The 16,892-nt window shown below is 36.0% G+C and overlaps 2 protein-coding genes across 8 annotated transcripts in view; both read left to right on the forward strand.

The window, feature by feature from the left end:
- The window catches only part of LOC127956451 (non-muscle caldesmon-like), a 45,960-nt gene extending 41,757 nt beyond the window's left edge, over positions 1 to 4,203 (forward strand). For all 5 annotated transcript variants that reach the window (XR_008153567.1, XM_052554351.1, XM_052554353.1 and 2 more), the window contains 2 exons: positions 679 to 715; positions 2,786 to 4,203. Coding sequence is in view for 4 of the 5 variants with exons in the window: in XM_052554351.1 (XP_052410311.1) it covers positions 679 to 715; positions 2,786 to 2,799 (51 nt within the window). In the remaining variant the exon portion in view is untranslated. The remainder of the gene's footprint in view (positions 1 to 678; positions 716 to 2,785) is intronic.
- Positions 4,204 to 7,971: 3,768 nt separating this feature from the next.
- LOC127956452 (troponin T, cardiac muscle) lies at positions 7,972 to 14,714 on the forward strand. 3 transcript variants are annotated; one of them, XM_052554355.1, is made up of 13 exons: positions 7,972 to 8,056; positions 9,761 to 9,778; positions 9,882 to 9,905; positions 10,364 to 10,390; positions 10,507 to 10,528; positions 10,623 to 10,680; positions 11,045 to 11,161; positions 11,240 to 11,317; positions 11,400 to 11,513; positions 11,611 to 11,723; positions 11,809 to 11,899; positions 12,784 to 12,824; positions 14,432 to 14,714. In XM_052554355.1, exons 1-13 carry the CDS (start codon positions 7,987 to 7,989, stop codon positions 14,475 to 14,477), a joined length of 819 nt encoding a protein of 272 aa, XP_052410315.1. In that variant the 5' UTR covers positions 7,972 to 7,986; the 3' UTR covers positions 14,478 to 14,714. The 3 variants fall into 3 exon arrangements, with proteins under 3 accessions (XP_052410315.1, XP_052410316.1, XP_052410317.1); XM_052554356.1 differs by lacking the exon at positions 12,784 to 12,824 and adding an exon at positions 13,070 to 13,107; XM_052554357.1 differs by lacking the exon at positions 7,972 to 8,056 and adding an exon at positions 9,492 to 9,530.
- Positions 14,715 to 16,892: the final 2,178 nt, after the last annotated feature.

Consider the following 16,892-nt stretch of genomic DNA (forward strand, 5'->3'; position numbering starts at 1 on the left):
CATGAATAGAAACCAGTTCGAGTCGATCCCATCGTCTGAACCTGAGAAGGCATTCCCATGAGCCCTGTCCTTCATATTTTTATATCCACAGATCAAACAGATAATAATGGTAGTCATTCGGAGCGGGCAGCTCTACCCTTGGTTGGGGCACAATAGAATTCACTGCTGGACTGTCAGCGAGGTGTCAAGATCAGGCCAAGGCCACGGTTAGCCACAGACTGCAGTTTTGGCCCCGAGTGCTTAAAGGACTGGTAAACGGTGACGTAAAGAGCCTAATGAAGGGAAATCTGTGGTCATAACTGCACTGATGTTACCAAAACCAGCAGTGCTGTTTGGTCAGGAGTGGAAGGAATGAGGGTTTCATTTGAATGTGAATCTGGAAAAAGAGCGCTGTATGAAACCATGCTAAGCATGTTCCTGTCATTGTACACGCAGCATGGCGGCCACAAGCGCTTTCACTGATGACTTTTTGGAGCACACAGGCACAAAAGATGTATGTTAAAAAGGAAATGTGAAATAAAATGTGAAGGCATAAGTGGAATAGCAGACGGATGGGCTGGGAAGCACATGATTTAGCACATTAGATTGTATTTATGTTAATCTTCTTCTTTCTCTCTCTGTTTCTGTTTCTCTTTCTCCCGTTTTTCCATCTCTCTTTTTGATTTCAACCTCACCCAGGTCACAAGCAGAGGAGAGACCAAATCTGTCACCAATGGTAAGTGACGACAAGATAAAATGAATTTGTGTAAAGTGTCTAATTTCCAACAAAAGGCTATTTGTCAGCTTAAAACTGCTGTGTGATGCTATACAGTCACGGGCAATTATAACGTATTTGATGCTTCGTATACTTTTATGATAAGTAAGGTTCATTAAGATTTCACACTGGTCTAGGCTACCAAGTGTGTTTGTGATTTCTGCAGGACTTAAAGAGGTCGTAAAACATCTTAATTCATCCTTCTACAAATTAAGGTCTAAAAAGGTCTTAAATCAGAGAGAAGGTCTTAAATTCATAAAGTAATGGCATTAAATGTTGCATGCATGGCAGAAAATTTGCTCTTCCTCTATATTTTTGTTTTGTTTTCCAGTTCAAATGTCAGAAATTGTTAAAACAAGATACATTTGGATTGAAATTGAACACTTAGTCTTTTTTTCTGAGAAATTGAATAATACTGAACTAAATGCTTAAAACAACAATAAACATCATATCTGGACATGATGAGTCTTGTTATCTAGTTGTGAAAAACTAGCTTTTCAAGTAAATGCATCTTGATTTAATATTATACATAAAAAATATTTATACATTTACATTGGAAAAAAGAAAGATTCTCTTGTGAATTGAATTACAAATGAATGGAGATCTGTTGGAGGATGTATTTTCAAACAGTGAAGCATTGCTAATACAAGATTTTTACATTTAGAGACCATATTGACGTGTTCCATTCGATTTATTTAAGAATTCATTTTAAGAAGTCTTACATTTACCCTTGTAAAGCCTGCAGAAAAGAGCATTAACATCATAAAATAACATAATAAAAAAACAGTTAATGTTGTAGTTACATTTGTGGTAGTGTCCATTTACCAATATAAAATTGTACACAACTGTGGACAGAAATGTCATTTGAAACCAAGTGATCATCAAAATGTCCTAGTGCATTTACCTGAATGAGTTTTTAGCTTTTAGGTTTTAGACAACAAAAAAAGCCCAAAGCTAGCCTGGTTGGAACACTTTGTGAGATTCATTGTGCCTGTGTGTTTGCATTATAGCCTTTATATCTATCTGTGTCCCTGAGGGGTCACAAAGGTCAAAATGAAGTCTTGCTGTGAAGGGCACTGTCTGCCATATTGCACAACACCCACAATTCACTCTGCCAGAAGTCCCTGCCAATGATAAATCATCACTGCAGGCACGTCGTTCACCGGCTGCCTCTTTGGCATTGTTTTCTATTTTGAATAGCAGCCATTTGTTCCCCTAGAAGAGGACGTGGTGGCCTTCGGGTGTGCGCTTTAGCCTGGCCTGACGTTCTGCTCGTCTCAGTATCAGGCCCTGGATTCTGGGCGTCTGTCAGTGCCAGCAGGGCTAAAGCTGCATGTTTGTCACATTACTGTATGGAGCGGTAGAAGATTAGCGAGCCCGCATGCCGTATGCCAGATGTCATGAAAACTTAAATCCTTCCAGCCACTTAAAAATGGTCCGACGCTGCACATTTAAGATATTCTTTGAGCTATTTTTAGCTCTGGAGCTTGGAAAATAAAAGGGTGTAGGTCACATATACACAAATAAGTGTACAAAGATTTTTAATTGTCTCAGATTCTAGATGATGATCATTCTTTAATATTTTGTAAATTTGGGTCATATTTGACATACTAGGGAAGCAATTATTTCACTGGTTCTGAAGAAGGCTGAATTTACATGATAGAAAATGCAGCAAAAACTTATTTTTAAAAAAATATAAAAATGTAATTTATTCCTGTGATCAAATTTGAATGTTCATCATCATTGATACAATGATACATTACTTATAATGATACATGTTACATCATTATACCTTTATAAATTATCCTAATATACTGATTTACGGCTTAAGAAACGTTTTTATTAATAGTAGTATCAATAATAAAAGCAGTAGGGCTACTTACTTTAGTCAGTATTATTTGGTCAATAAAATGTTATAAACAACAGCCTTTTTTGTGAATTCAAAGTTGTTTTTTTATTTAATACATGCACAGTCCTGCATAGCATATTCAGTTTGTATTTATTATAAATTTCTCTTTCGTCTTTTAACAGGAATGGGCCATTAACCGTTCAAAGACGCCAGAGAGGCAGGGACCAAGAGAATGCACAACATTCCTTTTTTTTTTTTTTTATACCAAAAAAATACAAGCATTTTATACTGCCAGGAAGATCTATGTGAGTAGACACAGTATAAAAGAATAAAAAAATAAAAATATAAAAATATATATTTTATCACTGTATTCACAGGTCACAGGTATTGCACCATCATAACATAAACGCAATGCCTTTGCATGTAACTTCTGGCTGTGAAAACAAGCAACAAGGTTATTTGTTTCGATTATATAACAATTATATAACAGCAGCCAACTCAAAACATTACAGATTCCTTGAAAAGGAGGACGAGGAGTTGCATTCCGAACTGTTTTTTTTTTTTTTTTTTTTTTTGTCAAATCACGTTCATTTTAAACATGTTAGTTACCCTTCTCACCTGTTAATTTATAACTAAAGCAAAGCTTCACATTGCATTTCATGCCTGTTCGCCAGTTCCAAACCGAATATGAGCACCTGTAGTCTAGCTGTATTTTGTACTTTTTGTCGTAATGACACTTTTTTTTTTTTTTTTTTTTTTTTATAAAAATTGTCTTAATAATATATGTTAGCACATAGTGAACATTTTTGTAATTAACTATATATTTTACTGCTTGATACAAAATGGTCTTTGCTTTTGCTCTCAATATTATTTTATATCAAAGCAAGTTTTAATTCAGAAGAAGTCCATTATAGTCATACCGTTAGCATTATTTCATTATCTTTGGCTTTTTTACTCTTGGAAACACTGGTCTGAAAGTTCTTTTTGACCATCTTTTTGTAAGTGTTAAGCATGTGGAATAATCGGTATTGGTTAAAAACATTTAAACTCGACAGAAAGGGAAAGTGCACTTTTTGGCTTATATTTGACTACATTTCACAGTTTTTGCATATAAGGCCTTGGTTAATACGAAACCATCCAACGAGAAGGACGAAGTAAATTCATGTTTAATGTTCAAGTGTATAATTTTTCTTCTTTCTGTTGCAATCATTCATACTAAATTGCAACACGGATGTCGTCGGCTTTCAATGCAGCGCTAGTTGGCAGAGCGTTAGTAATGCCGTCATTTAAACGCGTATAATTTCTGACATCTTTTGTCAGACAAAGACTATCCAGTTCTGCCGCCGTAGCTTATTGCTAATGTCTCTAAATGTTCAAAGTTCCTGTATTCTGCTTGTATTTTTTGACAATCAAGTTTTTTACCATTTTTTTCAACACTTATGTATTGTTTCAGAGTAACACTATGCAAGTCGCACCACCTTTAATTGCAATTACCTTGTTACAAATATGACTGTTTGTATTCTATAGTTCCATACAGAGCAAATGTTTCAACTTGTAATCATTGTCTCAGTGACCACAATAAAGAGACCAATGAAAAACACCTGTGATTGTGTGCTTCTCAATACTCCAGCAGCCATATATCACATAACTGGCATGCCCCACTTCCTCTAACAATAGGCTCAGCTCTGGCAGCCAATCAGAGCAAAGCAGTGAGGTCACATGATCTGGCAGGTCTGTATTAGGTGAGCCTTGGGTTAGTTTGAAACTGTATGCTGCCCGGACCCTCGAGATAAGACCCCATCTCTTATTCTTCCTGGTGAGATCTCAGGTAAGAGGCTTCAGATTTTATTATCAGATCCAATTGACAGTTTCTTCATAACTAAAATCAACAATTTCAATTGATATTGATAGTGGGAAGTTTCCCATAATGTGTGAATCAGGCCTGAGGATCACCCTCTTCATTCCTTTGCATGGCGTAGTCTGTGCAATCATCAATGCAATGCTTGTCTTGTTCGCCAGAGGGACTGGACTGGTGGTTTGCATGCTTTGGGTTTTTACCTTAATGCAGCTTAATACAGACTATCAATGGCAACATTCCTGCCACTTAGCCTGTGATTTTCCAGCCTTTCGGATGGAGTACGACCGGCCCTCGCTTATTAATGTAAAACGCACGTAACTCCAAAGTGAGACGGTTAATCTGCTGCAAAGACTTGGTGGATTTGGTCAGAGATGCTGCGCTCAAGACCTCTGGCTGCCGCTGCCTGCTCTCATTATCACGAGGACTTGATTTAAAATCAACCCTTATCCAAGATGATCTCTTTGTGAAGAGCCATCGGTTTGAGTGCCATCAGACAAGATAGGCTGAAGACCCCAACAGCTATTGAGCTGCAAATATTGAGTGAATATAAGATGCTTAAAAACATGTTTAAATGTATGACCTGCTGACCTCTGGACCTTCAGCAGCTACAGTTTGAATTTACACACTTTAATACAATGAAAGATTAAACATAGTTTAGGATTTACTTTGAAACAATTTTCACTCAGAAACTGATGGTAAATTTCACAAATAAATGCAAAGAAATTGGTCATCTGTTTTCTCTGAAACTTAGAAAAAAATAAAAAACTTTTTGTCTCAATTGTGAAAATAATTTACTTTCTTATAAAAATTATATTAAGATATAATTTTTTTTAGTTTCATGTTTTTCTTGAAAAACTTGCTATATTACTTGTACTCCTTTTTGTTGCCCATTAAAATGGCATTCACATATTTTTAATTGTGACTTGGGTCTAAACATTATAAATAAAACAATATGTCATGTTTCATTGAATGTTCAACTGGCCATTTCGCTGTAATTCTTTGTGAAATTTACAAGCAATTATGAGTGTTGTTTATTTCTTTTCTCACTTTGTGGGACAACTATATAATCCTAATGAGTTTCATTAAATTTAGACAGGTCTTTGACGTCATTAGAGGCTGTGGAACAATGTCCTGCACAAACAATGTGCTTCAAAAATAGATGCCAAGGACACACTCACTCTTGATTTACACAGAGAATGAATGTCAGGCCTGGATGAGATCAGCCAAGTTCATTTTCTGGCAAAGTGTGGAGCACCTGTTCCAAACTGTTTGTTACAAGCGAAAATAGCCTCCTGCACTCATTAATCACATGTTTTATAGTGTGATTTATTTCTCTGTGGATAGTCTTCAGGACAGCGATGCTGTTTTTCAAACCTTGTTAAACACAGTTATGAATATGAATACTTGTTATGGTCCAACTATGTCGAACATGAAGATTATTGTACTCTGGGATAAGGTTCACTGGCAGAAGGATTTGTTTTACAGTTAGTACATGCTGAAATAAACTGAAATTGAATAAACTCATTAGACATGCATGTATGGTCCTTTTATAACTGAAACTCATTTACTTTATCAGGAATCTACTAGTCATGTCTGACACAGAAGAAGTCATGGAGGAAGAAGTTCAGTACGTATGAACTCGTTACTTATTGAATTTGAATGGAATACTGAACACTGAAAAGTATAGACTGTTGAACTTAACAATAGTTAAGTCCATAGCTGATTTTTGGCTGTCAGACAGTAAGAAACGTTTCTAATTATATATCAACTTAAGCTTGGTTCGGTGATTACAAACTGTACATGGCCCGTAATCCTCAGCACAGTTGTCTAATTACACTGTTGACATCTCATAGCATCTCATGTTACTATGGCAACGACTGACACGTTTGTATTGCAAGCTCTGTTATTTAGCCTCTCAGCGGAATCTGTATTCTATCTCCATGAAGAAACTTTAACATCCATAAAACCTTTTCATTCCACAAAATCTTTAGATTTAGATCTTATTTTAGATCTTTAGATCATTAAAATGCTCTCTGAATAGTTCTTTGGGAAATTGGGTCTTCTGTGACATCACTGCGAAAACCTTATTTTGGAACCTTTATCTTTGAGAGTGTTCTCTATATATAGGCCTACTAACATAATTGAAACAGCAGTAGCCTATAGTTGCCACATGCGTGTCATTGAATTGTTTTACATAAAATGTCTTAAAGTTGAATAGTCCGATCATGTAATAGTAATTGTCGGAGCAGAAATGGTTAAATAAAAACAGTCCTAAAGTTAGCATTATATGTGGGATATACAATTCTGTGCTCGTACTGTATACAGCAGAAATAGTGAAAGTATGCCCTAAGGTACAAATCAAAAAAAGAATTGTACCTTATTTACCTTATTATTTAGGTTATAAAAATATTGTGGGAACACTGTTGAAATGTTTCTAAAACACTGACCTGTCCAGGTTACACGCTGTGATCATAACATTATTTAATGATTAGAAAAAATTTTCCGACAATGTTTTACGAACTTTTTGCCCAAAATTAAAATGTTATATGAACATTTATTTTGTATACGTTCTTAGAACATTAAAATCACTAGGTTTTTTTTTTGTTTGTTTTTTTTTTTAGTTTTTTTATCATGATTAGAATGTTTTTTAAAAGTTTAAAAAATGTTTCTTATAACATTCTACTTTTTTTAGAACTTTTTAAACTGTTATTTGAACCTTTCTTTTTAATATTCTATGAACGTTTTCTCTCAACATTATGAGAACATTCATCATGTACAAATAACATCATAACAACATCCAAAAATGTTCAACAATGTTTTCTCTCAATAAGAAAATGTAATCAAATCTTAATGTTATAAAAATGCGCACTTTAAAAATGTTTTGTTCTCATATTTATTTAGAACTTTAAAAAAATGCTAGTGAAAGTTGTGAGAACATTCCCTTTTGAGTGACAGCTTTGTTTTTGAGAGTGTAACTCTGTTTCATGTATCATCTTTTTAATTGAATTACCTGTTTATCCTTTTCTTTTTCTCTCTTCACCATGTGATAGGGAAGGTAAGCCAATATAAGATGAGTAGCTACTGCTCAAAGCATCAACATTAGCCTTATTCATGTACTAATCACTAATTATGTCCTCATGGAAACGGAGGATGCATGGTCCAAAGGAAGTTCTGCATGCTATTGTGCTATTTTAGACTGTGATCGTTTCACTTGGCCAATGGAGTTGAGTTACTCAAGTAACTAATAGAATTTGTGTAGAGTGACATTTTAATATCAGGTATGTTTTGTGTTTCCTCTAGTCTCAGATGTCAGTTCCCATATTCTGTCCATAACAGTTTATAAATAGAATATTTGTTTGCAAGTATTTTGTTGGTCCATATGATCACGCAAATGGCATTAGATTCTGAATATGAACTTTCTGGAAATGTCATTCTCAAGCTGTTGGGTGCATCTCAATGTTCTGACAAAGGTTCAAGATGATCTGTTGACTTGATTCAGCATCTTGATCATGCAAATGTTCCTTTATGCTTCTGAATGTATTTGCTACTAATCTTTATTATGTTCACACTGTAGTGGAGGAAACCGAAGAGGAAGGTAAAACCGTTTTCGCTATGTGTTGTGTTGCTTTTCCTGCATGAGTTTAAATTTAAGATTAACTCCAAAATATGATTAAATTAGATTTTGATACCACATATGTGACCTAAAACCATTAGAAAACCAGTTGCCTTTTCATTGATTAGAGTTTTTCACATGCATGCATGTAGATATTTCAGTTTATTTTCACAGTTAAAGCTGCAGTCAGTAACTTTTGACGCTCTAGCAGTTAATAAACAGAACTGCTTGTGTCTTGCGGAAGAACATCGTAGCCGGAACTACTTTTCTCTGTTTATGTCTATGAAGAATCACAAAGGTAGTGAAGTGAAGTGAAGTGACATTCAGCCAAGTATGGTGACCCATACTCAGAATTTGTGCTCTGCATTTAACCCATCCGAAATGCACACACACAGAGCAGTGAACACACACACACACACACACACACTGTGAGCACACACCCGGAGCAGTGGGCAGCCATTTATGCTGCGGCGCCCAGGGAGCAGTTGGGGGTTCGATGCCTTGCTCAAGGGCACCTAAGTCGTGGTTTTGAAGGTGGAGAGCGAGCTGTTCATGGGTTACTCCGCCGCGGTACCCCCGAAGCAATCTAAAATAGTCCGAATATAAACACTTATTATAGGTGCACCCTAGTGATTCAGGACAAGCTAAAAACACGGTTTGGAAAATGGATTCATGGTGTACTAGCTTATTATATACATTTTTCTACATTTTGAACACAAACAAAGTTATGGACCGCAGCTCTGATTGGTTGTTTTTTACCGGGAGCGGTCCGTAACTGCAAATGGCAATAGGAGCACTGGGAGGAGCCAGAGGAGCTTGATTTTTTTCACAGATTATCTGTCTCATATTCTACTGTCAGGGCATAATGACAGGTTTAACAAATATGTAAAAAATATATTTTTACAAAAGTTACCTACTGCAGCTTTAATTCACTTATTCATTCTCATTTATGCAATTATTTATTTCTTCCTTCTTTCTTTCACTTACTCTATCATTACCCCTCCTGAAGTGGAAGGTAAATTTTTCATGACATATACTAATTGGATTTAGTAATGTATGCACCAGTTATTTCATTGTTCACTCACTTTTTAATTGTTTTAGTGATGTTTAGTGTGTTTTTTAATCCACCACAGAATAAAATAAATAAATAAAAAAGGTCATTGTGAAGTTTTTTCATAATTCAGACTTATTTTCCCGCAATTCTAAGCAAGTCAAAATTGCAAGGAATTTAGAGATTTTTATTATTATTATTATTCTGTGGCAGAACCAAGCTTTCATACTTTAGCAACTTCATTGCATTATTTTGAGTAAATTAACCTTTTTTTAGTAATTAAAAAATTAATTATAAGCTTGCATCATTTGTGGTGATTTTCTACATATAAATACAATCACCAATGCAAGGTGTTTAGTAATTCATGTAATGTTTTCATATTAGTACCAGCCCCTGAGGAGGAAGGTAATCAGTCCCTTCTTTGATTTATTAATTCAGTCGTTTAAATGTTTTGTGATTTAAAAACAATAATATCATAGGTACAATGTCTTTAAAGCACTGCATCAACGTGTTTTATCCAAAAAGAATACATAAAAGAATATCTGCTCCTGATTAACAGGATTTATGTTGATATGTCTAAAAAAAATTGAAGCTACAGTTTTTGTAAACTAACTGATGTGCTGTTCTTATAATAGAGCCTGCCGAAGTAGAAGGTAATTATTTCAGTTCTTATTAATATTATGGTTATTTGTATTTACAAGTGTCTGTAAATCTTCATTCTTTTTAACCACTTATAACTATCCCATATCTGAACAGAGGAGCCAGAACCTGAACCACAAGGTAAAGCTCCTCAGGTTTATAATCTTTTATAGAATGTAGATTAAGAATAAAACATTTAGCAAAGGTTTCCAGATATTCAGATTCTCATTTTTGGGCCTGATGATGGAGGGGGGCCACGAAGGGGTACAAAATGTGATAATCTGAATCGAATGTTTAGCACCATTGCAACTGCATGATGTGTCATTGTGAAGTCTGGAGGACAGTCTGTTTATTAGTAAGGTTTGTATGTCATGAAGTAATATTTCAGTTCATTTCAAGCGCATGAGTGATGACTGTTGCTGTCAGAACATTGGGTCGTCATATTCAGCCGGCCATTTGTTTCAAAATCAAAACATTTCTTTAGTTCTGGATCGCTTCGTATTCCAAAATATATATTTTTTTCTTGAAACACTTAAAATGAGTTCATGCAAATAGTCTTAATGTGAAATTGTGTCTGTTCATCTGTCTTCATCTAACAGAAGCTCCAGTGGAGGAGGAGGCCACAGGTAACTGCTCCAAAAATCACACACACACATTTGATTGATTCTCTGGGAATCTGTAACACACTTTCTGCATCATATTCATAGTGATGATGTATTTTGTATATTTTTTTTATCCCCAGATGAGACAAAACCTAAGCCAAAGTATGTTCTGCTCTGATATCTTTCTTTCTTATGTTTAACTCTATATGTGAATACTGCACACTGTCAGCATTCATGACTAACAATTATTTTACAGATTCATGCCAAATATCGCAGCTCCAAAGATTCCTGAAGGAGAGAAGGTGGACTTTGATGTGAGTTTGGATTTGAATTACATCACTTCCTGTAGTCGCTTCAAAGTGTTTGGAATGAAATACTGGTGTCTTGCTTATACTACACCGTATTATGGTAACCAGCACATTATTAATGATAAATATTTTCAATAGTATGTGATACATGACATTACATTTTCCATATGATTTTATTATGTGAATTTTATTTCTGCAAGTATCATCTAAGATTGTAACTTTTTTTATCCAATGTAGTGACCAAGACCTTTGATTGATTGAATTTTCCATTAAATTTATTAATCTACACGATCTGTAAAATACAGATGCTATTATTGGTACTTTAGAGTTGTATGTTAGTGTAAACATTGCTTTCATGCGTGTGTAACAGGACATCCACAGAAAGCGTCAGGAGAAGGATTTATCTGAGCTTCAGTCTCTGATCGAGGCTCACTTCATCCAGAGGAAGAAAGATGAAGAGGAGTTGATCGCTCTGGTCAACAGAATCGTAAGTCCTGGAAGAACTTATCTAATCCAGTGCTAAAGTGCTAAATAACTTGTGAGTGACAGTGTTGCATCTGTGCAGGAGAAGCGTCGCACTGAGAGAGCGGAGCAGCAGAGAATCCGTGCAGAGAAGGAGAAAGAGAGACAAGCCCGTCTGGCTGTGAGTGAGCAGCCATTTACCTCCATAATACTGAGTGCTAGCATAGACATGTAGAGAAACTCATTCCTTCGTCCCTCTTCAGGAAGAAAAGGAGAGAAGAGAGCAAGAGGAACAGAGGAAGAAACAAGATGAAGATGCTAAGAAGAAGAAAGTCCTTACTAACAAGACACACCAGTACGGAGGAATCCAGCAGAAGGTCTAGAACTGGAAACATGTTATTATTACATCACCATGCAACTAGCGCAGAAGTAGCAAGTTAAAGTGAATCAAACACTATCGATCTTGTCTTGCAGGGCGAGGGCCGCAAGGGGGCGAAGAAACAGACGGAGAGAGAGAAGAAGAGGAAGATCCTGGCGGAGAGGAAGAAGCCACTCAACATCGATCACCTGTCTGAAGATAAACTGAAGTAAGCCGCCGCCGAACATGATCTCCACACAGTCACATCATCTGGGGGTGTGGCCACTGACGAAGCTTCTGATTGGTTCTCGCAGAGAGAAGGCCAGTGAGCTCTGGCAGTGGATGATGGAGCTGGAGGCCGAGAAGTTCGACCTCAGCGAGAAACTGAAGAGACAGAAATATGACGTAAGTGCTGACATAAAACAACGACGAATAACAGATTTGAATCACTGTCAATATGAATTTTGTATGTTGTGTTTTTGTTGCAAATAACCTTCCTTTGGCCCTATTGAGCCAATTTCTAAATTTCCAGTGTCAACATCAGCTGTTCATATATTTAAGCTAAAATAAATAGATTATAAAATGTTATTTAAAAAAATTTAGTCAACTTAAAGTCAACATTAAAATTAAGTTAATATACCTTTTCATTCACATTTTTGGTGTTATTGTGAACAGTTAATTGGTTTTCCATCCAAGAATGACAACAGCCAAGCTCTGACATACAGAAATCACTTTTCCACAATTCAATAAGTTCCCACTAATGTTTTTACAAGTTGAATGCACATGAATATCACCACAAAATCATAATTAAAACTTTGGATTTTCTTTCAGTTTTATTTACATTTCTTTATAATAATAATAATAATAATAATAATAATAATCACGTATACAAATGTAAAATATATCAGCATTATACAATTATATTAAAATATATAACAATTAAATTTACAGTACATTCCTAAATTGGATAAAAAGCTTTGCTTTTGTATGCAGAAACACTGTGCATTTATTAATAACTTAATGTACAGTTCAAAAAAGTTGAATTTTATGCAGTAAAGATACATCACCATCTTGCTCTGACCAAAGTTATCTGAATGCAGCTGATGCACATGAAAACTCATAAACATGATCTACTCTGGAGGTAGCACCAGTTTATTCACATTACGGAATTAAAATCATTTGTGGATCATCTTAATTTTAAAAGACTTCGTCTGTAAAATAGTTCCCACTTGGGCACTGTGAAAAAGGCGTCCAAGGCCTGCCTGTCTAAAACTGTGACTTGCTTCCAGATGAATGTTCTCCAGGCCCGAATCGTAGAGCAACAAAAGTTGTAAGTAACTGGCTGTGAGGGCGGCCACCTCACTTGCTGTGTAGCCTGCTGTCAGTAACTGTTGTCGGTCAGATTTGTGTCGGGTCTGGGCTCTCGATCGGTCGCCGCCGTGGGTGAAGGGAGGTGGCGTGCTTGTGGCTGTAATGAGGCAGCGGACGTCTGTGAATCCACAGGTTTCCCCATCAGCTGGTCATGTTGAAATTGTCTTTTGTGCTCAGCAAGACTTCCGTATGTGTCCCTTACAGGTCACTCAGCTTCTGGCTCGAGTCAGAGATCACCAGAGGTAAGTACCCTGAGCCACACTGCTCACTTTCCCCTGGTTTCAGCGAGGTCTGGGTGAGAGGAGGGAAGCAGAGGAAGTGTTGCAATTAAGCAAACCAAGACAAAGCCATTTTAGTTTGATCTGCTTGACAGACCCTGCTCCTTTCAGATCCCAGGCCCAATGAAACCATTCGATCTTGACCGGAGCGAGGCTGGAGCATGTGGTCCAGCTCAATCCCAGCGTCAAACGGGGAAACGTTTAGGATTTTTACACTCAATCCTAATAGGACCAGTTCAAGTGGCTCCTTCAATACTTTATTTTCATCACCAACACATACAGTACATGACTTTATCCACATAAACTGACAGAAACATTCATATATGCAGATTAATATATAAATTATTAGAAATGTTCACCCAAAAATCCAAGATGTGCATGAGTTTGTTTGTTTGTTCATCAGAACAGATTTGGAGAAATGTAGCATTGCATCACTTACTCACCAATGGATCCTCTGCAATGAATGTGTGCATCTTGATGAATATGTTTCTTGCTTTTCACCTCTCAAAATTACAACTGATGGACTGGAGTCATGTGGATTTCTTGTGGATTATTGTGCTGTTTAATCAGCTGTTTGAACTCTCATTCTGACGGCACCCATTCACTCCAGAGGATCCACTGGTGAGTAAGTGATGTAATGATAAATTTCTCCAAATCTGTTCACTTTAAGAAATAAAAACATCTATATCTTGAAAGGCCTTAGGGTTTCAGCAAATTTTCATTTTTGGGTGAACTGTTCCTTTAATATATTGATTGGACACAAATGAGAGAGACTCCAGTAAAACGGTAAGTTCAGAATGAATATTTTGCCTCTGGAGACGGAATCTGTAGCCTGAACGAGAGGGTAAGAAACACATTAGGCCAAAACAAGACTGAAACATGGACTGCATGCGAATGAGTGATGCTTTTTTCTTGCATGTGTTTGAAACGTGTCTCTTCTAATCTTGTCTAAACTGATATTCTGATAATGTTTTTTAATTTAGTTTCCACTTCACTTGTTTTCAAATGTGTAAAGACAGGAATCATTTTGGGTTTATGGTTGTAGTTTTAATTAATATTCATAGATTTGATGATGAATATTAATTAGGGTATGCTCCGATAGTCTGTGTAATTTGCAAGTTAAAATTTAAATGCATTTTCATTAGAAAAAAAATCATTTAAATAATTTCAATAGCATAATGTCATGCTCTGATTTAGTAGATCAATTGACTGATGAAAGGATCAACAATTATCTCAAAAGTTTTTCTTTTTTATATGCAGGTTTGATGTTGTTTTTTTATCTTTTCAGTGCCAAAGGTCGTGGAAAGGGCAAGGTTGGTGGCAGGCTGAGGTAAACGTGCAGCGAATCGGGGCACCACAGAGATCCAGAGCACTTTGTGTCCTTCTTCACATATGCATTTGTAGTCATAAAACCATTGTCCTGTTTGATTGTACATGCAGAGACAGTAAAGTGACATTTTTTCCTGATGTCCAGTTTTATTCCTGATTTTTTGTCTTAGACACACAAGTATTTTGCAGTCATATCATTCATTTTATCCCTGCAACATTAAAAGAGTCAAACTGCCTACAAAGTGTCCCGGTGACTCTTTCTTACAAACTTATCCATTATTTTCCAAAACCAGTTTATCAATCACTATTCCAACACATGCAAATGTAATTCATAAGCAGTGTAAAGGAAAAACGTGCAAAGCCAATATGATCTTAATAATTACTCTTTTCAATAATTATGAAACCAATGAAAGTCATCATTATATGAAGAGGACCTGCTTAAACAAACAAAAAGCATTCACTCAATGTAGTGTCTTCCTTGAGAAATGCATTTTGATCTAAATAAAATGTACTATAATTTACTATAATATTACTACACTACACTACACTATACTATACTATACTATAATGAATTACTATAGTAGTATAATTCACAGAAATCACAGGCAGGTGCAACCCATTTTATTTCATTAGACTCGATTTGCAGTGGTGTAATTCACAAAAATCCCCACCGGAGGGCACATCCCATTTAAGTTGAAAAGACTCGATATATGGCAGTGTAATTCACAAAAATCACCACTAGAGGGTGCACCTCATTTAAGTTGAAAAGTATTAATTTGCAGCTGTGTTATTGTGTTATTTACAAAATGGAATGAACAGACGTTGAATAGACGTGATTTGAAGTGGTGTAATTCAACAAAATTGTCATAGCAGGACGCAACCTATATAAATTGATTAGACTCGAAACGTTTAGGATTTTTACACTCAATACTAATAGGACCAGTTAAAGTGGCTCCTTCAGTACTTTATGTTCATCACCAATAGATACAGTACATGAATTTGTCCACATAAACTAACAGAAACATTCAAATCTGCAGATAAATATATACATTATTAGAAATGTTCACCCAAAAATCCAAGATGTGCATGAGTTTGTTTGTTCATCAGAACAGATTTGGAGAAATGTAGCATTGCATCACTTACTCACCAATGGATCCTGCGCAAAGAATGGGTGCATCTTGACGAATAGGTGAAAAGCAGCGTGTTTGTAAGAAACCTCTCAAAATAATAATTGATTGACTGGAGTGGTGTGGATTACTTGTGGATTATTGTGATGTGATGTCTTGAAAGTCCTTAGGGTGAGTACATTTTCAGCAAGTTTTCATTTTTGAGTGAACTATTCCTTTAATATATTGATATAGGAGGGCGCACCCCATTTAACTTGAATAGACTTGATTTGCAGTGGGTTGCAAATTTTTGTGAATTACACCGGTGCAAATCCAGTCTAATTAACTTAACAAACGGTTGCGCCCTCCGGTGGTGATTTTTGTGAATCACACCGCTGCAAATCCAGTCTAATTAATTTAAAAGGGGTTGCGCCCTCCGGTGGTGATTTTTCTGCATTACACCGGTGCAAATCCAGTCTAATTAACTTAACAAACGGTTGCGCCCTCTGATGGTGATTTTTGTGAATCACACCGCTGCAAATCCAGTCTAATTAATTTTAAAAAGGGTTGCGCCCTCCGGTGGTGATTTTTGTGAATCACACCGCTGGCAAATCCAGTCTAATTAACTTAACAAACGGTTGCGCCCTCTGATGGTGATTTTTGTGAATCACACCGCTGCAAATCCAGTCTAATTAATTTTAAAAAGGGTTGCGCCCTCCGGTGGTGATTTTTGTGAATCACACCGCTGGCAAATCCAGTCTAATTAATTTTAAAAGGGTTGCGCCCTCCGGTGGTGATTTTTGTGAACTACACCGCTCCAAGTCCAGTCTAATTAACTTAAAAAGGATTTGCCCGCCTGTGATTATTTTCTTGAATTACACCTATACTAATTGCATCTTATGAGCTTAAATGTGTTGTGTCCTGTGCTGTGTTGTGATTTTTGTGAATTACACCTCTCCAGATCGATTTTACTGAACCTAAATGTATTGCAACAATTCTGTGGTCATTTTTTTCAATTAAAGCAGAAGGGAATTTGAGCTCACCACTGTGTTGGGTAGAGGTCATGAGCTCCTTTTACACACATTTGAAAAATAAATAAATACAAATAAATTTTCACAATTGTCTAGGCACAATTAAATAAATATAACCAGATTGAAAAACATGGAAAATAAGCAAATATTTAGATTTATAATGTTAAAGACCAAACTATGGAAGTTTACTAGAAATAGAGGATGCCCTGGACTTTATTTTTATATGATAGCAAAATGTCACATTCACAAAGCACAGTGCCTTAATTTTAAACCTAATTGTAAA

This window comes from Carassius gibelio, chromosome B4 (genome assembly GCF_023724105.1).
Source record: "Carassius gibelio isolate Cgi1373 ecotype wild population from Czech Republic chromosome B4, carGib1.2-hapl.c, whole genome shotgun sequence".
Taxonomy (NCBI): domain Eukaryota; kingdom Metazoa; phylum Chordata; class Actinopteri; order Cypriniformes; family Cyprinidae; genus Carassius; species Carassius gibelio.